The 27635-nt window shown below is 40.2% G+C and overlaps 7 protein-coding genes across 9 annotated transcripts in view; 5 read left to right on the top strand and 2 right to left on the bottom strand.

The window, feature by feature from the left end:
- LOC6625461 (uncharacterized) overlaps nt 1-22901 on the top strand; it is a 56815-nt gene extending 33914 nt beyond the window's left edge. For 2 of the 3 annotated variants that reach the window (XM_070210406.1, XM_002048855.4), the window contains 3 exons: nt 127-199; nt 22279-22596; nt 22647-22901. In XM_070210406.1, the coding sequence (XP_070066507.1) occupies nt 22297-22596; nt 22647-22802 (456 nt within the window). In that variant the 5' untranslated portion in view covers nt 127-199; nt 22279-22296 and the 3' untranslated portion in view covers nt 22803-22901. The remainder of the gene's footprint in view (nt 1-126; nt 200-22278; nt 22597-22646) is intronic. The other variant, XM_032436172.2, reaches the window with a different exon arrangement.
- On the bottom strand, nt 445-2679 carry Or43a (Odorant receptor 43a). Its single transcript, XM_002048858.3, has 6 exons — nt 2042-2679; nt 1721-1988; nt 1562-1661; nt 1401-1502; nt 1219-1326; nt 445-1095 (listed from the first exon to the last, which is right to left on the bottom strand). Exons 1-6 carry the CDS (start codon nt 2490-2492, stop codon nt 991-993), a joined length of 1134 nt encoding a protein of 377 aa, XP_002048894.1. The 5' UTR covers nt 2493-2679; the 3' UTR covers nt 445-990.
- Adk3 (Adenosine kinase 3) lies at nt 6192-7720 on the bottom strand. The gene is made up of 3 exons (XM_002048857.4): nt 7505-7720; nt 7258-7413; nt 6192-7191 (listed from the first exon to the last, which is right to left on the bottom strand). Exons 1-3 carry the CDS (start codon nt 7585-7587, stop codon nt 6327-6329), a joined length of 1104 nt encoding a protein of 367 aa, XP_002048893.1. The 5' UTR covers nt 7588-7720; the 3' UTR covers nt 6192-6326.
- Gadd45 (Growth arrest and DNA damage-inducible 45) lies at nt 11468-12996 on the top strand. The gene has a single exon (XM_002048856.4). It carries the CDS (start codon nt 11789-11791, stop codon nt 12269-12271), a length of 483 nt encoding a protein of 160 aa, XP_002048892.1. The 5' UTR covers nt 11468-11788; the 3' UTR covers nt 12272-12996.
- A 153-nt stretch (nt 22902-23054) lies between the features above and the next one.
- LOC138911415 (uncharacterized) lies at nt 23055-23767 on the top strand. The gene is made up of 2 exons (XM_070210405.1): nt 23055-23439; nt 23494-23767. The coding sequence occupies exons 1-2, from the start codon at nt 23065-23067 to the stop codon at nt 23638-23640; spliced, it is 522 nt and encodes a 173-aa protein (XP_070066506.1). The 5' UTR covers nt 23055-23064; the 3' UTR covers nt 23641-23767.
- A 730-nt stretch (nt 23768-24497) lies between these two features.
- On the top strand, nt 24498-25035 carry LOC6625459 (uncharacterized). The gene is made up of 2 exons (XM_002048853.3): nt 24498-24815; nt 24874-25035. Exons 1-2 carry the CDS (start codon nt 24498-24500, stop codon nt 25033-25035), a joined length of 480 nt encoding a protein of 159 aa, XP_002048889.3.
- An 869-nt stretch (nt 25036-25904) lies between these two features.
- LOC138911428 (uncharacterized) lies at nt 25905-26329 on the top strand. The gene is made up of 2 exons (XM_070210564.1): nt 25905-26108; nt 26168-26329. The coding sequence occupies exons 1-2, from the start codon at nt 25905-25907 to the stop codon at nt 26327-26329; spliced, it is 366 nt and encodes a 121-aa protein (XP_070066665.1).
- Nucleotides 26330-27635: the final 1306 nt, after the last annotated feature.

The raw sequence follows: 27635 nt of genomic DNA on the forward strand, positions 1-27635 counted from the left end.
TGTCACAACTATTACATTCGTATGCATTTTGTTGAGCTGAGCTAAAAATGCACAAAACACATATTTCTGAAATATAACTCTACTACACGATTCTCATTAATAAACATATCTGCTTTTCTCTTTCAGTGTGTTAAAATAAAAGTTCGTCTCCTGCCGACTGACAGATGACGATAAAACAATCAAGCGTGGGAATTTACAGGTGAGTACTCCATTACAAATACTATATACATTTACAAGAAGACAAATCTATATTTATATATTGTTGTTATCATTAATAACTTATATTTTAAGCCTAAGATATTGGTATAGAATCAGATTAAATACCAAAGCGCACCCTTATGGAGATAGAAATTTATTTGTTGATAATATTTTGACTTTTTGCCAAAAATAGAGCAAATATATTTATAAACTTTTTCAAATTAATTTTGTGATAAAGCAGGAATTTGAATTAATTTTTTTTTGTCATATATTATTTATTAAAAATATTTGTAAGCAGCAACTCAAATCCAGCTTTGAGCCCTTTTGTGCACAAATAATTGCTGCACAATTTTGGGCTGCATGAAATTTATTAAAATTTGACTCTGCTTTGAGCTATTTACTTTAGGGCTTGCCTTAAAACTAAACAGAGCACCTATAGCCCAGCTAGATATGCCATGAGCAGCGCTTAAAACAACTAAGTGAAGCATTTCTAAGCATGCAAGAGATTTAAAGCAAACAAAAATACGCCGCACCAGCTCTGCCCTGTCCCGTGCAACAAGCTATTTGCACAGATGCCTGACTATAATAACAACAGCAACAACTACGACTATATCTACATGCCAACACTACAGTCCAGACTACAAACAGCCAGATTAAATCCTTTCAAAATAACTACGCCAACGAGTAGCATATGCAAATGGCTGGCTACAACAACTTTTTGCATTACTCAGATTGCCAGCGACTGCCACTCCTTCTCCAAATTGGGAGCCCGAAAAGTTTTTGGCTTCCAGCTCATTTGTTGGTGACGCCACGCAGCATGGTAAAATACGAATAGGATGCATTCAGCAGACTCTGAAACATGGCCAAAGTCATGGGATAAACGTTGCCCACTTTTATCTGAAAGGGAAACCAGAAACGAGAAACGAGACATGAAATGGAGCGCACACACAAAAGCCACGATTAGAATCTGCCAAATGAAATGCAAGCGAATTCTCAATACGGCAAGCCCATCCCACTCACCACCAAAGGCCTCTGCGTTTGCATAAGAAAGATCAGAAGGGTTTGGCGAAAGCGCAGACTGCACTCCATCCAGGGCACATTGTAAGCCGCCTGCGTAACCCGCGAGCACTGCAAAAAAAGGATAAAAAATGAGAGAAAGGCAGGTCCTTTGAATGTGAGCTGCCAACTGAAGCGGCACGCACCTCAATGACCAAATCGTTGGCGCGATTGTAATAGGTGAAGAGTACATAGAGCATAGTTAAGATGTACATGACTATCGAGATCATCTGGGTGCGCGAGGTGATCTATATATAAGACAGAGTTCTATGACAGATCGTAAACAATATTCTCAATAGGACTTAACAATATTCAGGCAAAAGAGCAGCGAGCAAATAATTGAGCCAAATATAATTGCCTCAACGCCCACAATATAGGTGACCAGTGTTGTAAGCTTGCGCACATAACTGCAATGGAGTTTACAATGAGCCTGTCGCAGCTAACAGGTACAGAAGGCTATACGCACCCGGCCACAGTGATATGAATGCGTATGCAGGCAGTCAGCATTTGATAGCGTTGCTCCTCATCCTGCAGCTGCTCGATGCGGGTCAGCTTGTGGGCCAGTATCTGTAGCATGGCCTTGCCGAAAAGCGCAAAGGCGGCGAACAGGCTCACGAAGGGCATATACATCATGGAGAGCACCACGGGCGTGGGCACCTGCAGCACATAGAATATCTGATAGATGGGCGTGCGCTGCATATCCAGTCCCGGCAAGGAAACCCCAAACGGATGCGCTGCAGCCAAATGAAATTGGAAAGTTATAATCTAACAGACATTATCCGCTTACTGCGCTGCTCCAGGAACATGGCAAAGATAACTGCGCCCGAAACATCCAGAAAAGAGGCCGTCAAATTGAATATGGCCAGACGACGTGCCTCATGCACTGCCGCCGCCAGCAAACGGTGGCTGCACTCATCGCTCGATGCCTCAATCTGGCGATAGAGCGTCGCCAGCTCGTCGAGGAACTGCTCGAATTCGAGGCGCTTGAACATGACCAGCAGCGTGCGCATTAGGGCATTGAATATGGCCGAAAAGAAGAAGAGATTGAGTATGAAGGCGGGCAGATCGCCCCACATGCGCAGCAGAAAGAAGAACTGCATCAGGTTCATCAGGCAAACGGGCAGCATAAACGCGTACTTCCGCCAATTGTTACCCGGCGTCGGATAGAGCACTGCCACACGACGCCAAATCTCCACATTGATGGCCACCAAAGCAATATCCTTCGCGTTTTGCTCCATCTCCAAAATCTCTTTCTCTCTCTCTCCTTTTTCCGGCCTGGGCGCACTCGAGTCTGGCCTGGGCCACTTGATACTGTGGCCACAAAGTGCTGGGCAAATGTCTTTTATTGGCGCCTGGTTAGCACTCGCACTTGTCCTTGGCCAATGGGCGTGACTCTTAGCCTATAATTTGCCAAATTGCCGGCACGACAATTGATTGTGATGCAAGTGCTAAAAGCGAAGGGGTGAATTTCCATTTTGTGACAGTTAGTTGGCCAATTGTAAATGTGATTGCAGCTGGCAAATCTATCAAAATATATTCAATTCCAATGTCCCGTGCAGCCGGCTGGACAGCTAGATAATTGGATAATTATATTATTAATTTGCAGCTAATAGAAAATGCATCCTTGAGACTTGGGTACAGTTAAACCCGGGTGGGAAAAATGATATAAGCTGCAAGTCCATCGGGGATCGTATTCTATACAAAATACCTCTATAATGCCCAGGCATAATAATATATAATCATGCAGATTCAATGGGCAAAAGGTTCTGTAAATTTCTGTAAGTTATATACCTTAAGGATTAACGTTAAATTTGCCTTGAATATGCAAATACCTATTTAATTTAAGCATCGATTTTTCGGCACAAAAATGTGCCAGGCTTCGGTTAGCACATTCAGTCGAAAAGCTAACGAGGCGATAACGTGGCCAGCAGCAATCGGGCCCGGGCATGACTTATTAAACAATAAAACCGGATTATCCGCAAACAACTGAGCAAACATGGCCGGAGCAAAATATTTGGAACCGGGCCGTGGACAGCGGCCAGAGACAACAGCAAAAGCAAACAGAAAAGAAGAGGATAAAAAAAAAACAAAAAAAAACAATATAAAAATCAACAAGCGGCTGGCATAACATAATTCAGCAACAATGCCAGCTCAGCAAATACGGCGGGGAATTAAAATAAGACCTGTGCCGAGGAACAGAAGCCGTGCCGAGGACCGAACCCATAAAGGCACACATTATGGCCACTTAACCGCGCGTTATGCCGCAAAAAGGCAAGGGACAAAGCCAAAGGCTCAAGCCGGCTAGTCCTTGCCCAAGTGTCCTGTGTATGTGTGTGCGATTGTGTTTTTGCCGGCGTCTGTGGCGTATGCGCAATATTTTGTGCAAACATGGGCAATATCAAAGCCCAGGCTAGGCCAGGCAGCAGCCGCAGCCGCACCCTACCCTACCCGACCCTTGGCAAATGTGCAATGTCAGTTCCAGCTGCTCAGGCGAGGCGCTGCACATAAATCAAATGGAAATATCTGGTCCAAAAATGCATTTCGGAAGAACGCAGCAGCAGCTCGGTACCAAATTTATTATAAATTAAAAGCTAAGCCCCTGCAAATGGACGACATTTAATTATCACATTTTGTGCAGCAAGTCCTTGCGAACAATGGCGCACACATCAAAGCCGAACACACACACACACACATCCTTTGTCCTGTCGAGTGCCGGTTAGCACCGTAAACCACAGGATGACATTAATTACGTGTACTTTTACTTTGGCCTCGGCTACCATTTGCAGCTCAACTTCCATAAAATTAATATCAAGCAATTAACAACAGATTCCGGTGGCGGGCGATGTGATTTAAACAAGTCGTCGGCCCCCACTCCCCCTGCTGTATAATATTGTGTGGGCGTGTCAATATTGACTTTTACACATTGATAGTGGGCGATTTCTAAGCAGCTTTTGCCAATTAAGCAGCTCACTGTAGCTTAGCTCAAGAGAGACAGAGGCAGAATTGCCTTGAAAAGTGAAATTGCTTTGCTAAGCGTCTAATTTGGCATTTGTTTATTGTTAAGTGTAAGTCCAAAACTAGAGATGGGCGTAGTTCGTGTTCGCTCGAGAGACAGGCTCACGAAAAACTAAACACGAGTTGTGCTGCAAAATTGTATTTCGTGCGTGCGTGCACGATAGGAAGAACACACGAGTTAAGCACGACTTAACAGAACTCAGGCACGACTTAACACGAGTTTGCCACAACCAGACACGACTTACGCGCGACTAGGCAAGACTAAGGCGCGACCAGACACGACTTAAACACGATCAAATTCAACTTGGGCACGATAAAACAGAAACAGACACGAATATGCATAGTCTTAAAATATTACAGTTTAAGTATGGAGAAAATTTTTTATTTATTACTTATTCTACCGAGCCACATGCGCCCATCTCTAGCTTTACAGCATCTTTTGCAGCAGCTGCTCTCAGCCGCTTGTTGGCAAGATTCTTTCTGTTTGGACTCCAACAAGAGACTCAACAAGCGTGGCTAATGCGGCTTAGTTTTGCTAACGATTCGCAAACACGTGTGAGCTAGCCCCAATTCCAATTCCAATTCCAGTTCTAATAGCAACCCTCATCCCCATAAGCAAAAACAACAACAAAGCAGCATTTGCTTTGATGATATCTAGACATGCTACATTTGGAGCTAGTATGCCGTCATATTCCACTCTGACTTATTCATGTGGGCCGCATATGAGTAAGTCAGCATAAGATAATGCGATGTGATTGTTGTGCCGAGCAAAAACTAACCCAAAGTAATGAATGTACGTACTTCCTATAAGAACGAAACAACATGTACGCTTGTATATACGAGCGGGTATTACCCAGCTGTGCCCAAGTTTCTTTTCTTCCTATTTGAGGCTTTACTTTTGTAATGCAGTTTACAGATATATATTTGAAATAGAGCTTAAGAACGAAAAAGTTTTAGGCAGCCGTTTTTCGTGAATTTTCCACGCTTCCCGGTGGATTTGCCCAGGGTGATTAAGTAAAAACTGCAGCTTGCAGCTTGAGCTGTGCGTTGCTCAGCAATCAGTCAGCTAGGTTTATATATAGACTTCCCTGAAATCAGCTGATTAATCAGCTTATTGTAGATTTAGCATGGCGAAAAATTGAGGTGTAGCAAAATCAGAAAAACAATATATAAAAACCAATTCCAAATAAATGTTTAATGATATTGGACTGCACTTTAAAAATATAATAAAAGAATGCGTACACAAACAAGATAGAGATGAATAATACAAATATTGATTTAAAAACAAGAAAAATAATTTTTCAAAATAACATTTAAGAGATTCAATGGGAGCAACATGGCGCTGACTTCTTAAAAGTTCACTTCACAAACTATAAAACCCTTAAGCTTTATAAGGAGATATATATTTTATATATATATATTGTATATAACTATAAAACCTGTTTATCCGGCGGCGTCATAAATTAATTGCTTTAAGTACTTAAAAAAAATGTACTCTTACAGATAAGATATAAAATTGCAGAAAAATAAACAAAGAGCTGGCCTTGTTAAAGCGTAGGTAGATAGAACCTGTTTGAGGTACCTTAATAAATAGATTTATGTAAATATTTTTTCTAGCAAGGAATCGAGTGGTCCCTAATCCCTGTGGAATCTATAGATACACTGATTTATATGTAGTATATATATATATAAAGCATGAGCTTAATCTACATATACCACAAATATAGAAAGTATTTGTGGAGCATTGCGTTGGATTTTCGTTTATAAAAATTCGACAGCTCACTTTTCGATATGAAAACAATTATTATTGAATATATTTGTAAATATTTTCTCATTGTTTAACCACAGTCAGAGCGCAAATAGATTACTCACTAAGTGCATTGTCTCATAAGGAACTAAGTACATATATATATATATATATATGTTTATATATATATTATATAGTGTAAGATTCGTGTTATAAAGGTCTACTTTGGTGTCAGTGTGCGCGCTCGCTGAGTCAACGAAATCTTTGTGTGATCCGCATACCAAAGACAAAGGCTAGGTGTGGCGCCAGGCTAAGGCAGGTTGCAGCCCACCTGGGTGACCACCTTGGCGGCCACTTGGCTGGCCAGGCGCACGCATTCGCTGAGCGAACGCTTCTCCAGCCAGGCGTGCAGAAAGCCGGCGACAAAGGCGTCGCCGGCGCCCGTTGCATCCACCAGCTGCTCGGCGCGCTGTGCCCGGTAATCCTCGAATCTGAGCTCGCCCGGCGGCGAGAGCTCAGCCACATAGTTGGTGGCCAGCTGCACGCCCGCCGCGCCGTTCGTGATGAGTATGATCTTGGGCTGGCTGCCAGACTGCAGCAGCTGTTGTGCCAGCTGCTCCACTCTCTGGCAGCCGGCTGTCTTGGCCAGCTCCTCGAACTCCTGGCGATTGCCAAATATTAACAGCGCACGCTGTGCCAGCTCCAGCATCTTGTCCGAGTGCTGGCGCACAATGTAGGGAGCGCTGAGATTCAGCGCCAGATAGCGACGCTCCCGTACCAGATGCACCTGTATATAGTCCACGACCTCGCTGCGCTGTGGCAAAAAGAAGCCCTCAATATAGAGGATTTGCTTGCGTTCAATGGGACGCAGAAAGCTTTGAGTATCGTGGCTGGCGACACGTTTCAGCTCCTCGACCGAGAAGTGCGCCGAGGCGCCCACGTTGGCGTACAGCGTGGGATTATCGTTGTGCATGAGGCACACACATTGGCCCGTGGGCACATCCTCGACGATCTGCAGACGCGCCTCAATGCCGCGCTCCAGCAATATGGAGTGCAGCAGCTCGCCGTGCTTATCGGCGCCAATCGCTCCAAAGAACTGGGCATCCGTGCCCAGCTGCTTCAAGATGCGCACCGTGTTCAGGGCCGAGCCACCCGGATTGCTCAGGCAGCCGGAGCTGAAACAATTAGCAACTGCTTGAGAATAAGCTCTTATATATACATTTTTTTTTTTGCCACCTTACCCGCCGGCTGCCTCGGTGGCCATGTTGCTCAGCTGCTGCAGATCCATTTCGCCCTTGGAGCCCAGCTTCAGCTCGTAGCGCTGCAGCAGCTCCGGCTCCTCCAGCTTGACAATGCGATCCAGCAGCACGTTGCCAAAACAAACCACTTTGCGTGGACTGCGGAAACCGAATTAAAGGAGACTTTGTTTAGTCATTTATTGATTTGAAAAATCCCCAAGGTAACACTCCAATTTTGCCCGGAACTTACGTCTGGTAGGTGCCCTGCGTGCCGTCTGACAACGTTGCATCGGCTCCGAATATTTTCTCATAGGCCTGCTGCAGGTACTCCATTGTATTCCAATTCAAAGCGACGCGACTCTCGTAGAATTTCCCCCGCGATGACGTTGAGTTTTACAGCCGTGCTCCAGTTCAGCGGGTCCGTCACTTCCGTCGGCCAGCGACAAACTGAATGCCCGAGCCGGTTTCGCGTGGTGTATTTATCTCGGCGCTTGGTTTCCCATGCTGAGCAATTAGTTTCAGAGCCCTTCGTTTCCCTCGGCTCCGCGCTCATCAACAACAATAACTTTTAAACTTCGTTACGTTATTGTTGTTGTTGTTGTTTGTCATATTTTTAGACTGTTTTTGGTTCTGTTTCTTCGACTTCTTTCTCTTTGCGCGCTGCCTGTTACATCACAAAGCTTTCAGTTTTGGTAACACGGTAACACGGTGTTGTACAATGACTCTTTGAAGCGGTCACCTTGTGCAGCTTTTAAAGCTCACATTCAAATATCAAGTATGCGTTAAATTGCTCTATTATGAACTTAATTGCGCGCTATTATAACTCAGTTCCGCAGCGTGCAAAAAATATGCATCAAATTGTGTTCTTAATCAACACTAGTTGAATCACAATTGACTCAGCTGTTGGTTGTGTTTGTTTACATAGAAGAAGAAGAGGAGGAAACAGCAGCGCTTTGCCAAATCGCCGGCAAAACAAGTTCTCTAACTCAAAAGCTTTCGCTCTGGCATGAGCTTTCGTCTGCGCAAAGCGCTGCCAACCTGCTTTAAAAGTAAAAATCCATTGGAGGGCTTTTTGACTTATAATTTAAAATATGTCTAGGGAATTTATTTGTATAATTCCTTGTTTAAGGGTATTTTGCATAGAAGACTTTTTTCTACAATAATTTGGCTAAAAATTAACCGGGAAATATTATTTAGGCCAACTAAATTGCTTTTTAATTTAAATTTAGTTAATCTTAAGAAAATATATATCTGATAATTATGGGAAAATATTTCATTTAGCTAGACGTACATAAATATACCTATACCTCTCTCGAAATTTCTTTTTCAATCTATTACTGATATCTAAATTTTGTTCTAGCATTTGTTTGGGAATTACACTTTTTCACTGGTTATTTTTAAATGGGAATGCACTGCATCAGATAAAAATATACGACGCCAGTAAGATAATTAAAGTGCATTTAAATATTGCAGAGCGCCTCTACCCAAGCGTAGATGAATTTATGATGCAGCAAAAAAAAAAGTACCAAACTGTGCGTGAGATAATAAAGCCGCTGCCTCCCACGGCATTGGGGCTTTGCACAAGGCATTTACCCGTTCTGCTTTGGGTTTTATCCAAGATCAGAAATTCCCCCTATGCATGTATGTGTGTGCGTGTGTGTGTGTGTGCATTTATGGTATTTCTTGCATACACATAATTGCAGGCAGCTTGGCCATGCTTTTGCTCTCTGCGCTCTGCGCTCTGCGCTCAGCTCTCTCTTAAGTGTGCACGTGAGCCCAAACGCGACGCACTCGAAGCGGACGCATTGCACAGCATGTATTGGATCGAACTTTGGACCCACTGCCATTGCGGAATGTATCTCATACCTGTGCTCGTCATTTTCGAGCGCATGCTCTGGGGGAATTCGACAAACCTGTTCTGTCAGCCAAGCACCGTCTGGCCGCCGAGTGACAAAACTTTTGACTCATTCCTCTTCACTTGGTCGGCATGACTCAGCACTTGCGGCTCATGTACAACTGCCCGGCGCATTGCCACGCGGTGGCCACTTGTTTATGTGGCAAGAACCAAGCGCAGCGGCCGACCCGATTGCAAGTGTCCGACATGCGACTGGGGCATGAGCCGGGCCAGCTAATTTGTTATTTTATTGGGCTCACTTTTGTTATTGTCATTATGTTTCAGTTTAGTCAACAACGGGGCGTGGCCGAGGGCCAAGTTCATTGGCCATTATTGAGTCGAAATTGGCGCGCAAATCCGATCGCCTGATACCAGAAATAATTGCACTCTTTTCTTTTTCTTGATTTTCTTCTTTTTTTTTGTTTTCTTGTAATTTTACGTTTACGTTTTGTTAGCCCATTGCAATTTTGGGTTAACGCAAGCAGAAATATCCAAGCCGTGTTTTCAACAAGTTAACAATATTTATATTTCGTCTTCAGATAGGTCAGTGCTTGGGGGCGAGTCCCTTGGGACCACTCCTCTACCCTCCACCGCTGGGTGATTAACCTGCTTACCAAACTGTTTTTCTTTTTTTTTTTTTTCTTTTAATTTTGGCCGGGCATATTCAACAATATCAACTGAGAGGTGGAAAACCCAAATTGCCAATATTTTGTTTTCTATCTTTTCCAAGAAGTTCATTAAACTCAACATTTTCCGGCTGACTGTGAAATTTGCTTAAAGTTTGAAATGAAGTTTTTTTCTATTAGCGTGTTTTATTAATTGATGGTGTGTGTGTGTGTGGGGGGGGGGGGGGGTTGCTAAAGAGTTCTGCACTTAGATAACTGCAAAGAGAGTTCAGTGAATTCTCTTAGAGGGCAACAGCCTATGCTTAATCAAGCCCACGAATGAAGGCTTTAGCCCCAGCGCATTGCCGTGCATTCAACCCCTTCACAAATATATATATACATACATATATATTTAGATATATTTAAATACACATATTAAGTACATCAATTCGCATAACTCGTATGTACATAAAATTAATGTTGTTTTATTATTTCGCTTTTTATGTACGTGCTTTTGGTCAGGTGGCTATTTAAAGACCAGTTTTGTGGTTCTGCACAAAAACAAAAAACATAACTCAGCACCCTTTTTGTTTTATGCTCATCAAAAACAAAAATATGCTTGCATATCAGTGTAAAAAGACAATAATATGCATTGACAAACCGAAATTTGTTATTTGGGTTTTTGCGCGGCAATTGGAAGGCCCCTAACGGCAAATGGCGCATTGGGTATATGTATGTATATGTATTGGGTGCGGTCCGCAAATTGATCAAAGACCTCGGGCAATGACAATTGCCAGCCGCAGCAGATGAACCCAATGAATAATTGGATCGGCAACTAAGTCCGGCGACCAACTCATCGCAGATTACATCCCAGATTTGAGCATATATTTTCCTTAGCTGGCAGATGTCCAGCTTACGTGTCGAACGGACTGGCAGGGCTTTCATTCATTGAGCATTTGGCCCATAGCCAAGTGCATGGTTGGATTCGCGTGAAAAGCGAGTGGTGAAAATTAGTGAAAACCATTAAAGTGGGCTATAAATTGATATACTCTTGACAGCTGTGCTGAATTTTCCAAAAAAAATCGGTGACAAAACCGTTTTTGAGGAAAGCGCAAAAACTCATTTTCCAATTCAACGAAAAAACTCATCCAAATCAAGGCAACAGGCTAAGAGTAATAAACTGTTATTTCTGCATATAAGTATATATGCATGTATGTATATGTATATGTGTGTATATACGCACTTCGTGAGAGCGCAAGATGCGCTCAGAGCGAGCATAAAGAGCGGCATTGAAATAGGCTTAAGCTTAAAGGGCAAGGCAAAGCCGCAGAAGCAGCAAGACAAAGTTTGCTAATTGCCCAAATTAACGGAAATCTTTGAGCATCCAGCAAAAATCCAAAAGGCATAAAAATTTGCTGAGCGCAGCAGCACAAAATAAAACTTGCTGAAGCTTCAGATTTTGAGCGCGAGCGGAGGTGTTAAGCGAAAATACTTGGAAAAAATGCACACTCACACACACACACACACACAGAGAGAGAGTGAGAGTGAGCGCGAGAGAGGTGGATCGTGTGGGTTGGTATTCACGCCGGCTGGCCTTTGCCAACTGTTGCGTGAGCAGACCCCCGCCAAAAGCTCCAACAAGAGCGCAATCAATGCGCTCTTATGAAATTCGTTGGCGGCGAGAGCGCAGCTATAAAAGCGTGCGCTCGCCAGTGTCTGGCATTCATTGTGAAATTGCAAATCAAAATTGAAACAAGCACAAAGCAAGACGGTTAAACGGATTTCAAAGCGCGCAGCGTCAACGTGAAAAGAATTTCATAAGCAAAAGTTAATAAAGCGCAAATTGCCCAAAAAAAGATTAATACTCAATAAACTGACAAACGTTAATCAAACAAGCAACAACAGAGCAGTGCTACCCCAACAAAAACAGACAGAAACAGTGTGCGACAAGCAAACACACAAAGTGCAAACAGAAGCTTCAAAAATAGCTCAAGCTTCAGCTCAAGTGACAAGCCCAGAGATTAACAATTCCAATATGGTCGTTGAGGAATCAGCCAACATGCATCATTATCACCACAACGACAGCCTCGAGCTGGCCGAGTGCGCCATGCCCATCGGACGTACCGTTAAAACGGCTCTGCTGCGAGCCCAATCAGAATCTCGTGTGATTGTCGGCCTGTCGGCGGCCATCAATACGCTGTCCAAGTCGCCGGAGGGTTCACTCTTCTGCCTGATGGCCGTGCCCAAGGCTGGCGATTCGGCCACGCACATGCACGAGGTGCTGCTGGAGGCGTTCTGCTATGAGAACGACATCTATGTTATTAAAGTGGACGATGCCACCAAGCTGAGCCGCATTCTGGGCCAGGAGAGCATCGAGTCGTGCTGCCTGGTGCAAAAGACCTGGAGCGGTGAGCAGAGCGAGGAGCAGCTGAACAAGGCCGAGAATCAACTGGTCGACTACTGCGAAGCCCATTGGGATGCACCGCAGCATCCGATTGTCCAGCTGCCGGCGGTATAAGTCCTGTTGAAGGAGAGACAGAAGTTGAACACAGCCCGTCACAGTGGGGCAAAAGATGGTTTTAAAGGAAACAAACACAACCAGTTAAGACAAGGTTAATGTACCCGAACGTTTGGAGAGTTCTGCGGAAACCGACGTTGGGACATATCCCAATTATATATATCAACTATATCATATATATACATATGTATAAGTGTATATGGAAGGTGGAGAAGGAGGTGGAGTCGCAGCGAAAGCAAAAGTAGCTGCGACACGATGGTCAATTATCTATTATGCTAGATGCTAGAAGAGAGAGCGAGGCAGGCGACAACGACCTTCGTTGGAGCAGCGCAGCAACAGGCGAGAATGGAGCAGAACACACAGCAGCAGCAGCAGCAACAACAACAACAAACACATGGCTGCTGCGGAAGTGCATGCACTCTCGCTCACTCTCTCTCTCTCTCTCTCTCTCTCTTTGATCTGGCAACAATTTCGCAACCAGAGGCAAACCAACACACACACACACACACACACGCATACAAGCGCACACGCTTAAGCGCGTGACCAACTGCTGGTTAATTTATTTTTTTTTTTTTTTTGAGAAAAAATATTGATAATGGCGATTTTGTTCACAATGAACAGCTTCACGTCATAAATTTTAATATCAGATTAAAAATAAAGCTAAAAAAAATTGTAATTTGTAATATTAAAGTTTTGTTATGTTAGCTTTTCATATAGCCGGCAGCTACAGAAAAAAATAAAAAAAAAAAAATACAAAAAAAATTGTTATTTAATTATAAGCATACAACATTAAACAAAAAATTTTTTGAAAAAAAAAAAAAAATAAAAAAACAGAAATAAAACAAAAAAGAAAAACAAACTTAAGTCTTATTATTATTTTCAGTTAATTAACAAGCTCATGCATATTTATGCTTGACGTCAAATACATCAAAAATTTCTTAAGACTTAAAAAGTCATCAATATATTGGGCTTTTTATCAGCGGTATTCCCCCAATGAATCGCGCTCTTATCAATTACATGCACATATAGTACATATACATGCATGTATAGTCGGAATCGAGGCAATAAACTCGCCGCTGTAAGCGAATGGCCCTCGCCGCGCGGCGCAACAAGTTTGCCAGGCCAATTAAACAATTTCGCCTTATATGGCAGGCATTGGCACGTTTCAGCCAGGCAGAGACATGTTAATATAATCAATGCCAGACGGCCAGACGAGCGAGACTTCGTGCAATTAAAAATGGAAAGATTTTGTGCAGAGCTGGACCAAAATTTCCAACACCAAGCGCTTAACGGTGTTGCCAAGAGCCGCTGGCATAGGTCAGTTAGCCCACCTGAAACTAGTTAGACACAAATTAATGAGGAAAGAAATATACATATGTATATATATATATGTGTATAGAGTACAGATAAATGTACTATGTATAGTTATTTAGATTATATATAATGTTTGTTGTGCTCCAAAAATTATTAAAAAATATATATACCACATATAGAGTTCCCATAAAGCGGACATGATTTGGCCGCATTTCGATCCTAGACAAATTTCCTTTTTATATACATAATTGTATATAATATAACTATTAATTATTGAGTTCAGTAAACACAGACACAGTAAACTCTCTCTCTCTCTCTCTCTCTCTCTCTCTGAAATAATATATATATAAATCATAAATAAATTATCTTTGTTGAGCACATTTTCTTATTGTTTTATTTTATTTTTTTATCCTGAGTATTGACTTATTCTGAACTGAACCTCATTATTTCCCTTTCCATATGATATTTGTTTTATCAACTTTTACATTGACATACAAAGATTTCGTTGAATTTATGTACATTTAAAATTATAGTGTGCATTTTATTAACTATATAACTATATCGTAAGTTCCGCAAACTTCTCTATGTACATTAAAAATTAACTATGCGCATCTTGATATATGTTTATATAAGGCTTAATCGTAACACCCAAACATCTGTCAACTATTTGAGTTACATTTTAGCATAATGCTCATAATTACAAAATTGCAAACTTTAGACAATGGGTTAGCCTAATTAGACCCACTTACGGCCGAGAGTTTACCTAGTGCATTTCGTTAAGCAATCAATTTACAATAAGTATTTGCCGTTCATCGGCCAATTAACTCAGGTGCTCCCACAAAATCGTCAGCCCAGACGTACTTTACACCCGCAACGTTAATTCCAAAGAACACGTCGAGCAAACTTTAAGCCCAAACAAGCTTTCAGCCCAGCCTTTTTGGCCAAGTCATGCCACGTAATATGAGTAATATGTTCATTGAGCAGCTCGATTTGGAATTGGTTTAGTGGGAAAATCCTCTAGCCGGAGCTGCTGCATTGAGGGCACGGTCTATGCAAATATGTTCGGGTAGTTCACAATTTACAATAAGCGTGACTTGGCAAAAAGCCTTTGGAGCTCAGCCAAGGCGAACGACCCAAACTGGAGATGATCAGCGTTGAGTTGAGTTGAGTTGAGTTGAGCAGAGAGTTGGGGGCAAACTCCAATGAGAGACAATGGTGATGTCGTTGAAGGTAATGATTCATATTAATAACGCGCTTTGCCATTTTTGCTGCTAGACCCCAAAATTAGCATATTCTCAAGTCTCAAATGCCCCGTTACCGCAAATGCGCTCCACTTACCTGTTTGCCAGTTGCCAATTTGCCAGTGTGACAACTTTTTAATAAAAAGCCGGCCAAAACGATGCCCCCCCTACGTTTCCACATATCCGATATACCCCTCTGCCCCCTACCCGCTAGCAGCTGTTCATGTGACTGTCATGAGAGCGTGCTAATTGCCAGGGGAACGATCAGATCTCACGCCCCGCAGCCTCCCCAGCCGGACGACCCCAACCATAGCCTAGGCCTGGGCCTAGTGCATGTCAACAGAATCGCACAACATACGTAGTTCCCAGTCTAGTTTTTATTGTCTATTTGGATTTGGATTTCCATGTACGCGCACAAACATGTTTTTAGTTGTAAAATGCATAATATTATTTAATAGAAAATCTCATTTGCATGCGCTTCGCTTGAGCCGAACTGTTGACATTTTATTCCCCATAAAAACAAATACTATATTATAATACATTAAATACAATAATAAAAAAAAAGCCAGGGCTTATCAATTCGCTCAAACATGGATTATATGCCCGACTATGCATTATCGCTGGGAATTTCTATGGAAATTGTTTTCGAGTATTCACACATAAATAAAAAAGAGTCTGCGGCACGCGATAACAGAGTTTAATTCGTTTATTAGCCCAGTTTATAGACAACAGGGATTCACCGAGTACTCAAAAAAATAATAATAATACTTTCCTAGATATATCCCAGAGACGTAGCAAGAACTACATTTAAAAACAGCATTTGTTTTTAAGTTTTTTTTTTTTGTCGGTCCATAATTAATGTATTTTGGTTTTTGTATCTGACGTCTTTTGGGGTATTAATTGAACTGTTTGTGCCAAGCAGAGATAACTGCCAAAAATTCCAGAATTTTTATCATATATTTATAGATGTATATATTTACTGATTTGTTGACGATTATAATTTAGTTAATTGTATTTGATTGAACCGTTGAACCTTTCCACTGCTCCAATAATTGATTAGAGCGTTGACAAAGCTGCGCAATAGGCACGAGACTCGAATTGGCTGAAACACGCGAGCGGAAAACATTTCATTGTGAATGGAAACTGTGCGGCTCGAAACAGGTTTACGGTCTGACAAAGTTAGAGCAGGGCACACATGAGACCTACAAAACAATAACAAACTTGGGCGAAGCCCATAAACAGTTCTAAGCACATACTAAATATTGAAATAGTCCATTTTAAAGCTTAAATAAATAATAAATAATATTATCTAGAAGTAGGCTGAATACAAACTGCATTCAGTTTACGGTCTAGCGCCTGTTTTACGATATTTATCAGAGCTTTACGAATTATTGTCAAACTTTATTTATTTATCATCTGTCCTTGAACCCAATATAAATCATTTTCTGCATATATTTAAAATAATAAAATAAATAATATAATCTAGAAGTGGGCTAAATGCAAACCGCATTCAGCTTACGGTCTAGGGCCTGTTTTACGATATTACGATATTTGTCAAATAAATAAGCGTGCCTAATCATGAGTTGCATATTTTGCATGCAATTATTGTCAGGCTTTATTTATTTATTTTTATTGTATCGCCCTTTTTCCATCTCTCCTTTCACTCAACATAGAGAAATAATATAATCTAGACGTGGGCTTCGGGCCTGTTTTACGATATTTATCAAAAATTTACGATATTTATATATGAGTTGCATAATTGTCATTTATTTTTTTTGTATTGCCCTTTTTCCATCTCTCTTCCAATAAACAGTTTTCTGCTTCTATTTATTATTGTTTTATCGCTCTCTTTCCATCTCGCTCACTTTAACCTTTAACAATTTTCCCTTTCTGAACATTCGTAATCTTTTTTACAACAAAAATAAACAGATAAATGGCGAACAAAACTATATATTTTTCGAGAACAACATTTTCCTAAGATTCGCGGGGTATCTCAAATATTTACGAAAATTAAAAATATGTGTGGCACGTGCTAAGTAAACAAATGTATTGCCAAATTCTGTGTAAAACCAATGCACATTTCACAATATGCGAGATAATTGAGATATATATCTGCAGATCGAACAGATCTAGACCAAGCCAAGGAGAATACCCAAATGCCTTATCAAGCACACACATTCAGAGCGTGACTGTGCGAACTCTGCAATCTGTGATAAGGGAGATTGTGGGTTTATAGGAACTATGCCAAAGCGTAACCAAGGCCAGAAATAAATTTCATACACATTCAAAGTTTTTGCCTAATTTGGTTTGTGTTCTAGACAAGAGCCAAGGCACATGGCGGGCGGCATTCTATGGAAATCGATTATGTAAACAATTGAGATACTTTTGTATCTCAAGACGGGCTGACCCGCATTATAGCGAGCTAAGCAAATATACATTTATATTCGGCATCGCACGCATTCCAGGCGAAACATTGCGCAAAACCCACCTGATGCCATAAAATGCGCATTTGATTAAATGCGGCACGGGCCAGAAAGGGCGGCAGATACCAAGATAGAGATAGAGATACAGATAGATGATAATAGTTGGAGCTGCGAATGATAAAACTAAACAAATGTACTAAATGTGTATGCTCGTGTGCTATTTGCTCCTAATTAATATTTGCATTGGTTCGTTTTGTTACACATATTTAAAACGCAGTTGCACCTGCGGCTCGCATTATACCAAAGGTGTATTGATACAAACCCTTTGATAACTAAGTCCCAAACAAAGCCAAATTAACACCACGTTTGCAGCCTGTGAAATGTGCGTGTGTGTACATACATAATAATCACTCGAGTTGTCTGCCGTCTGGATCGTGCTCTATTATTTAATATTCATGCCCTGTAATCAAAGAGATCGAGAAAGGGTATGCACAATGCTAAAGCATCAGCTGAGTCCATTGTACCTCACCTTACCTTACCTTACCCTAATAAGGTTGACACTCATTTTTGTCTATCATTTATATACATTAAATATATAATGAATTAAGGAGGAGTGTATATAGGTGTCATTCAATCGAACTCTCAGATCGGTTTATATAACCAATATAGTCTAGCTTCTTTTTTTAATGTTAACTACAGAGCATATTCGAGGAGGAGATTGCGCAGGTCGAGCTCTCAGATCGCACTTAAGTACAGGGTATTTCGCAGCCGTGCACATTCACTCAAGTTCCCTCCGACTGGTTTGTATATAATTGCCCGCCATTGATTTCTCTTCTGGGGGTCGCTACGGGCACTTTTTTTTTAGTGGCGGCGCCAGTTAACATGACGGCGTTGAATTTCACAAGAACTGCGACGCGGGCTGAGCCCAACCAATTTCTGATAGCATCGTTATCTTCCCAAATTTCGCTCTCTCGCTCTTTCGAGTTTCGCTCTCTCTCTCTCTCGCGACCAGCGCGTGCCGCCAGACGAGGGCGAAGTCAACTTTGAGTTTGGGTCTGATAAGAACTGTATACAGCTCTTGTCTTGGGGGTTGTCGATCTCACGGTTTGTGTGTGTGTGTGTGCGGGGGTACGGGGGGTTGGGGGTACGCTGTGGGGCGTCACCTGTTTGCGACATGTTCGAGCACGTTTCGCACTGGCAACGCGCAACTGTAAAAGCACCGTACGCTTGGCGCTTTTTATTAATCGAACAACAGAAAACAAAAGCGCGAATACAAAAATGTTATAAAATTCTTGCACATGTCGCCGTTGTCTGTTTGCTTACGCAAATCGTTGCGCATACGCAGCGTGTCGCCAGTTAACCGTTATGCATCGCGTTGAACCACCCAAAAAGAAAAAACACCACCCACAAGCAGGCAGCCCGCCAAACTGCGTCAATGTCGTAAAACTTTCTCACGTTATTCAAATTGAATTGTTTGTTATCCCCCAAAGAATCTCGGGACGCGAATCTCGCCGAACTTATGTTCCCGTTTTGTTTTGTTTTTTTAAGGGGTATTACGGGGCGTATTAATACGACTTAACGGCCGCATTTAAAAGCGAATTTTAACGTTTATGTCACGTTAAGCGCTTGTTTAATGAAGCTATACCGATTTTGCTTAATGAACCACATCGGGAAATTGCCAAAAGTATAGCTTATACTAACGCCTATATATATCAGCTGGAAGCGTATACAAATCAGACTGATTAAACAAAGATTTCACCCACATATTCCGGGAATCGCATTTACCCACGTCTTGGGAAGCACACGGCCCAATCGCCAATGCCTTTCATATATTTATTATTATTGATTCAATTTTAAGTCTATAAATATGTCGAATGCATGAGGGAATCTAAAAAATTCAAATCGAAACCCCGCTGATATATAAACGTCAAATAACAATTAATGACGAAAGCAAATTCGTGACGTCAAAGCAGCTTATCTGAGTTTTTAGCTATGCGTATTTAAATTTATGTATCGCATGCGTAATGCCACACACATACACACATACACATATACATAAATATATTTATAAACGGGTATATAGCGCATTTGAATTTATCTAAAGTTTATAATTCCCTTGAGTTTTGGCTTGGGCGAAATTTCCATGCTCTCAATTCTACGTTTTGCCTAATTAAGCTCTATTTGAATTATGCATATTTATTCTCGATTGCATTGGATTTTCATATTATATATTAAGAACAATAGCATATCCTTCACAGGGCTTCTTTCTCTCTAATTTAATTAATCACAGAATACTTGATGTTAACTGAATCAACTTGACTTATCGACAAAAAAATGAGCAGATATTTTAACTAAATTTGTCGATTATTATTTATAAAAACTTTTTATTTATTTAGCCCCAAGTTGATGCTTATACAAACAAATATTGACTGAAAATTATAGATAAATATAAAGCTAATAATTCTCAGCATTAGTTTATCTTGTTGTAAATAATCTAGTTGCCCTTCAATTGTATAGACTAGGAATTTTATAAGAGTTTAAAGTTTATTAAAATATTTTTGCGCTGTTTCTTGCTTACATATTTTTGTTTCGAAAATAAGAGACCAAATTAATTGGGACTCCAGTCGGAGCATAGATTGATTACATTCGTACCCAGAAGAAGAAGAGCTTAAAGCAAGGGATTCCCCCCGTTGACCCTCCCACTAGCTGGGCATGAATTCATTTTATGACATTTAATTGGGAAAGTGAAGATGTTGTCATGCTTTTGGGCAGACAAATATACAAAAAAACAATATGCGTAATACTTGAACATTATGCGCCGAACTTATTTAAGAAATTAATTTCCACAGAAGCAGCAAATACCTGAACGTTGTTCCATGTCAATCAACGAGCTTGTTATATATACAAAAAACCCTCCAACAGGTGTGTCAAGCGCCGCTTACCGGCGTCGCACCTGGCCCAAACTTGTATCGTCTCTTTGCTGTTATCAATGGCTGAATCTGCTTCTTCTAGGGTTTCCATGAGATGTGAGTCATTACATAAGCATGTTGTTGCCAAGATACTTTGGACCTGGCCAAAAGGTATCTTCAGCTGGAAACCAGGCATTCCTCCATGCAAAATGTGTTCGCATTTTGTTTGGCCAATTGCGATTGCGATTTGTGCTTATAAATATGGTAAGCAACTGTACTAAAATAATAGTCATTAATTAGGCTTATCGCAAACGTGATAAACGATAAACAGCATGTGACTAACACGCAGATCACGTTTTTCGCCAATGTTTTGCGTCTGGCAACAATTGTATATATATATTGTATATATTATTTGGCACACATAGGCCATATGATACCTAGGCAATATCAATAATAAGTGAAAAGTGCAAAAATGGCAAATTACAAGACTCAACACTCAACAACAACGCACTTGACTATGCACCTGAGTAATACGAGTAGCTGCCTATATTTAGTCAACTTCTGGGGGGCTGTCCAATAGTTGTCTATTTTTACAAGCCAACAAACCAATTGGCCGCAATAAAGATTAGTTTTTTTTTTTTTTACAAGCGATTTCTGTTAAATGTCATAACAAATGCATTCGCCGAAATGCCAGACACTGTCCGACTATTGCCCTCCCTACTCATATCATCAGCTTATCAGTTATTGCTCGGCTTGTTATTAAAATGTCTCACGGCTCGAGCTTGAAGAGTTTCAAGGTGCCAAACAGACCCACTTTCTCGACGCTTATCTCTGGCCCACACACAATTTGTTCTCAGCAGTCGGAGCTGGCAGCCCGAGTTTCTGGCTAACAGAAATCGCATGCCGCATGTGACATATGTAATTTGCTGTGTGTTTAATTACTTTGAGGAATGTACAAAAATAAACCGGACAGGTACCAAAAATAGCTTTGGCGCAGAGCTAAATTTAGACAAAGGCAAAAAACCAGACAACTTCTGCATAAATAGCAAAAACAAATAAGAGCGCAATAACAAAGTCGCGGAAATTTTTGTATCAGCAATAATAGCACAAACACCTTCTACGCCTTATCAGACGGCGCAGTTCCGAAGAAAAACACAAAATATGAAGTGCGCAGAGCTAAAAGCCCAATCGAACAGCGGGGGGAATCACCTGAACGCCATTTCCTTTTATGGTTAATATTTAATAACATGGCGAAATACTCCAAGTACTTTCCACACTTAAGAGAAATCTAGCCTTTATTCTCTGTGGCAAGGCTAGAAGCTTACCTTTCGGATTGAGTGAGAGTTCCAAGCACGGGTCAGCGGGTCAGCAGGTGCAGTTAGATTCCTATCAATCAAATTTATTTCAATCAGACTTAGCCTCTAAGAACTTCACTAAGATTTATATATTAATATAAATATAGTATACTTACTTTATAGTTTTTATTATTTTGCTTTTAGCTAAAATGTTTTAAAAGATTTGATTGAAAATGGGCATAGCAAATTTTATGGCAGTTTAATTTGTCAAAATTTGTTTAAAAAAAAAACCATTGCAATTTCTACGTTTTTTGGCGCATTTTGGGAATTATTTATTTTATAGATTTTTTGTACCCTGCAACATTTTTGCTTTATGGTAATTAGTTTATAATGAATAACCTTAAGCGATTAAAATGAAATTATCATTATTTTTTAGTATTGGCTTATATATTTTATAAAAATATAAAATTAATTTCAACAAGCGGCTGTTTAGTCAGTTTTCGTCATGAACGCAACTCAAGCGCTGAGAAAATGTGTGCTTATTGTTTTAATGCTGATTTTGATACGGAGGTGCAAGGTATGAAAAAAAAACAACAATCCATGATAGATGCTGCTAGCTTTCAACTGATCCTAGCCATAAAGACAACTAAACAACGTGGATTCCGACTCGAGTCGCCGATTCGTGTGTGGCTGTTGTATGTCCTGTGGGTATATCCTGTACAGGTGTACATACATACGTTGTATATGCCAATAGTATAAAAAAAGACAAGCTGGATTAACCTTTAATCTGATATATGGCATAACTAACAAACATGTCTGTTACAGACGGCCGCCTTTTGCAAGATGACAAATGCCGTTTGCGAGTCGAGCAACAAATCTTGGGTTATTATCGACAAATGTCGCCTGCGTGCGATAAATCGCAACAAGACGACCTTTAATGCCGATATCAACATACTGTATCCTGTTTACAATATTCATATAAGCCTGCAACTTATGAAAAAGGATAATGGCTATAAGCCCTGGCTTTTTAACTACACAATCGATGGCTGTGTGTTTATGCGCCAGCAGAGACATCCGGTTTTTAAAATGTTCTGGCTTATTTTGCGAGATTTCTCCACAATCAATCATACCTGCCCCTATCAGGTGAGTAAATGTATACCAATTGTTAATTAACTAAACGTCTTACTCAATAGGGCAATCAGATTGTCAAGGATTTCTACTACGATCCCACAAACCTGACCTTGCCTCTGCCAACTGGCGATTATTTGTTGCTCCTAACTTGGATTTTCGACAAGAAGCCGCAATTTGTAACGAACATATATTTCTCATTTTATCAGGATATATTCTGAGATCGGCTAATAACATCTGCCCCAATTAATCTCACAAAATATCGAAAATAAAAATTGTGTTGATATTATCATAATAGTATTATGTATTTTTGAATGTGTGCTGCGGCAATTATATATGAATTATAAATATAAAAACGATTTATTTGACAATATATTGACCCTGCTGTCAGTCAATATCCAATCGTTGAGGCAATGAAACCGAAATATTATCTGGATTCTTACGCAATGCTTTTGCTCTCAGCGCTCTTTGTGGACGCCGTCTATGTATTCGAATCTGTATATCCACATATTGCCCAAGCATAACCAGCTCACATTCCAGACCGCAGCCGTTTGCAAGATGACAAATGCCATTTGCGAGTCCAGAAATGAGTCGTGGGTAACCATCGAGAAGTGCCGATTGCGTGCAGTTAGCCGCACCAAGACCCCTCTAACCATTGAGATAATGGTCCTTTACCCAGCCTATGAAATACACGTTAACGCCCAGCTGCTGAAGAAGGCGAACGGCTATAAGCCCTGGTTGGTCAACTATACGGCCGATGCTTGTGCGTTTATGCGCCGGGCCAATCATCCCTTTATAAAAATCATCTATGATTTGATCAAGGAGTATTCGACAATCAATCATACGTGCCCCTATGTGGTAAGTACAGCGATTGTGCTACAGATTGAACTTTACTTACGATTTCTGTGATAGGCCAGGCAGATGCTTAAGGACTTCATCGTTGATCCAGCCAAATTAATGCTACCCTTGCCAAGTGGAGAATATCTGCTGCTACTCACCTGGATGTTCAATAAAAAGCCGCAGTTTGTGACGAATGTTTACTTTACATTTCGAGATTAACTATTGGCGGCACGAAATTTCGGTGTTTTAAGCTCGGATCAACGGATCAACAAATGGCATATATTTGATTCATTTTGTAATACATTTTGTGCACATCATATGTGTTCATTTAAAAGTAATTATTTATCATTATTATTAAACATTTGCCATTAAATTGGGCTGGCTACAATTGGCTGGGCCAGTATTTGGTTGATTTCTGCGCCTTTATCATGTTATTAAACTGTCATACGATATCATCAAGGACTTCACACGTGTTCCTATGTGGTGTACAAGGACTTCTCTTGCATAACTTCTACTTAATAGGGCAATAGGGCCTACGAATCCAATTTCATATATTTAAATTGCTTTGAGTAATTAATGATTGAAATGCTTTTAATTGATGGGTTTTTTTTTATGAGAAGCTACATCAATGAATGGGACAATGAAACTATTCCAAATCTGCTTTTTATTGTGTGATCTTTTAGAAACTAAAAGAGGGATTCCAAGTGAAGAGGGATATATTATACGCTGCTGTTTATACGCTTCTTCAGGATTTATTTAAATATTTCTAAACAAAGCTATTAGCAAATGTCTGTATGGTGACCAGCTTTGCAAATTTGTGTGCGTAGTCCATTATTATGGCCTATTGAATTCTGAATTATTTAATTTCAACAAAAAATATAAATATCAACTTCTCGATAATTATACACCAATTTGGTATCAGTCAACAGTCAACCGTTGAGGCAATGAAACCTGCAGTAAAACTAACAATTTGTCTGTCATTTGTGGTTGTGCTCCTCATAGAAGCTGTGCATGTATTTAAATCAAAAATCATAAATTGAAACGGCAAAATTCGATGTAACAAATTCAAATTCCAGATGGCAGCCACGGTTAAGTTTACGAATGCCGTCTGCGAGACGAAAAACAAAACATGGGTCACCTTCGATCGTTGCCGACTGCGTGCGATAAATCGCAATAAAACTGTGCTGAATGTGGACTTGAACTTTCTCCATCCGGTGCACACGGCCGACCTCAATTTTCGGATGCAGAAAAAAGCGAATGGCTATAAGCCCTGGTTGGGCGAATATACGGTCGATTTCTGTGCGCTTATGCGCAAATCCAATCATCCGGTTATCAAAATCCTAATTGGCGTTTTTAAGGACTTTTCAACGCTCAACCATACGTGTCCCTATGTGGTCAGTAAATGTTTATCTCACACAGTCTTTATACGTCTGTGATCCACTCTCAATGCAGGGCAAGCAGATTCTCAGGGATTTTTACTGGGATCCCACAGACTTAACGGTGCCTTTACCAAGTGGTGAATACGCCGTGCTGCTCACTTGGATTTTCGATAAGAAGCCACAGTTTGTAACGAAGGTTTACTTTACTTTCCATCAGGATATATTCAAGGACTAGAGCAATTACACAGCGTCGCCCGAATACCATGTGTAATTCGCGCTAGCTTCGAGCGCACCCAAAGTAAAAACTATCTATTGTAATAAATTTAAGGAACACAAACATTAAAAAAAAAACTATTCAATGTGCATGTTCGATAGACTTCAATTCACTCAGATCTTAACTTTCTTATGCACCAAAAAGCAACTGGATATAAGCCGAGCTTAGCGTCAACTTAATCATCCTGTTGTCAAAACTTATCATGATGTTATCAAGAAGTATGCACAAAAATATACAATGCTCAATCACTCCCTTTGAGAGGAGAAAATCACTGTGTGCCTTTCAAGTCTTTATGCAGCCAATCATTCATCAGCTTACCTTCAATAAAGGAACTTACTTGAGATGCTAAAAACATGTTATTACCACGAAGCCCCATTGGCGACTACGCGTTGACTTTGTTTTTCGATGGGCTAAATTAATTTGTAATTAAAATCTATTCATGCATGTATTATGGATATTATGGATTATGGATTTTGTACTATTTAAATTCACAATTATTATAATCTGTTCAGTTGTAATGGCAAATATAATTATAAGCGCACTTTCATATATTTATTAACAGTCAACAATCAACCGCTGAGACAATGAAGCCAACGGTGAATCTGACGATTTGTGTGATATTTGTGGAAACTATCTTCATAAAAACTATCCATGTACTTATTTGAACACTGTCTATTTGCATTAACCCACTCTTGAAAAACGAGTTCAAATTCCAGATGGCAGCCACAGTAAAGTTTACGAACGCAGTTTGCGAAACGAAAAACAAAACTTGGGTTACCTTCGATCTGTGCCGGCTGCGTGCGATTAGTCGCAACAAAACAGTTCTGAACATGGAGATAAACCTTTTGCAGCCGGTGCATGTCGTCGACTTACACTTTCGGATGCAGAAGAGGGCAAATGGATATAAGCCCTGGCTGGGCCAGTATACGGTTGATTTCTGCGCATTTATTCGCAAGGTCAATCATCCTGTCATCAAGATTTATTATGATATTATCAAAAGTTATACAACCCTCAACCACACTTGTCCCTACATGGTAAATAGTAGCTGATCTGAAGTCTATCAAAATACATCTGTGAACAACCTTCAAAACAGGGCAAGCAGATTGTTAAGGACTTCTTCTGGGATCCTAGGGACTTAACGGTGCCTTTGCCAAGTGGGGATTACATGGTGCTCCTAACCTGGATTTTCGATAAGAGACCGCAGGCCTTAACGAATTTTTATTTTACGTTCCGTCAGGATTTATTCAAAGATTAAAAAATTAAGTGTCTTAAGTGAAAACTTAAACTTAATTAATTCAAGCAAACTTGAAATGGATCTTTCTTTAGCGAATAAATAACAGAATCAACTAATTCTGTGATATTTGTGGCAGTTCTCTTCATGAAAACTTTAATATAAGATTTTGATGTGCCTTTGGTAAAACTAGGTTCAATTCCCAATGGTCGCGATTCCAAAAAAAAATACAACCTGCTATTTATGCTATTATATTATAATATTTTAATGGCTTGTGCTCTCTTTCAAATATATATAAATAGTTAAACACAGCCATCAGTTCCGCGCTGACCACCAATCAATCAGTTTTCAATTTATATATATATATATCAATTTTAACAAAATAAAAAACATATTCGTATTTTTATAAAATTACTTTTTTAATTTTTGGAATTTTTTAATACTGAGTTTTATTTTTGAATACAGCTTGTATTCAATCATAGTGCACCGTAAAGTTCCCTTCCGATAGCCGATAACTCGTCCGTTGTCAAGCAATCGATATATATCGAACTCCTGTTTTTTTAAGCAAATCTCAAGCTAGAATCGAAAATTTGACATGAAGCTTCTTATAGAGTATATACTGATCATGATTAGGTATGAGAAGTAGTTAGATTGGTTCTTAGGTCGAAGCAGGCATTTTATTATTCAAAAATGCTATTGTATATCCTTTTAGCTATTAAACTGTCACAGACTGTGTTTTTTCAGGGTATCCTCTAGTCGGCCACTCCCGCCAAGAGGACTCTTTTTTTTTATATGCCATTATTAAGTATTATTATAATAATAGCCTTTAGAGCCAATTGGGAACACCAATTTTAGAATCTTTCGCCCAGTGTATGAATATATATATAATTAAGTTTTACACGTTAGGTTACTATAAAAAAATATATTTCAATTTATTATTTTCACTTAACGGCTACTTTTGTTGAGTACATTCAGATTTGCTTCCCGAATATGAACTGATTTATCTAACTGTTGCGGTCGCTTAGCAAACTTCGCTTTGAGAGAGTTTGAGTCAAAATTGAGTGAAGTTTGAGCTGCGTCAGCAATTATGCGTGGGATAGTACTCTGATGGGAACATTGACAGTGGCGTGATATTTAGGGTGAATTGTTTATGTCTACCAAAGGGGGACAGTTTGATCTTGACCAATGTCGATGTTATCACCAGGCTCTTTGTTTACAATATTAGAAATGTTTATAATTGTGCTTATGCTTATGTGCTAAGTTATGTTAAAGGGTGGGTGCGACTATGGATATGTCACTCCCCCAACCATTAGAAAAGTGCCTGTCCTCA

The sequence above is a fragment of the Drosophila virilis genome, chromosome 5 (assembly GCF_030788295.1).
Source record: "Drosophila virilis strain 15010-1051.87 chromosome 5, Dvir_AGI_RSII-ME, whole genome shotgun sequence".
NCBI lineage: Eukaryota > Metazoa > Arthropoda > Insecta > Diptera > Drosophilidae > Drosophila > Drosophila virilis.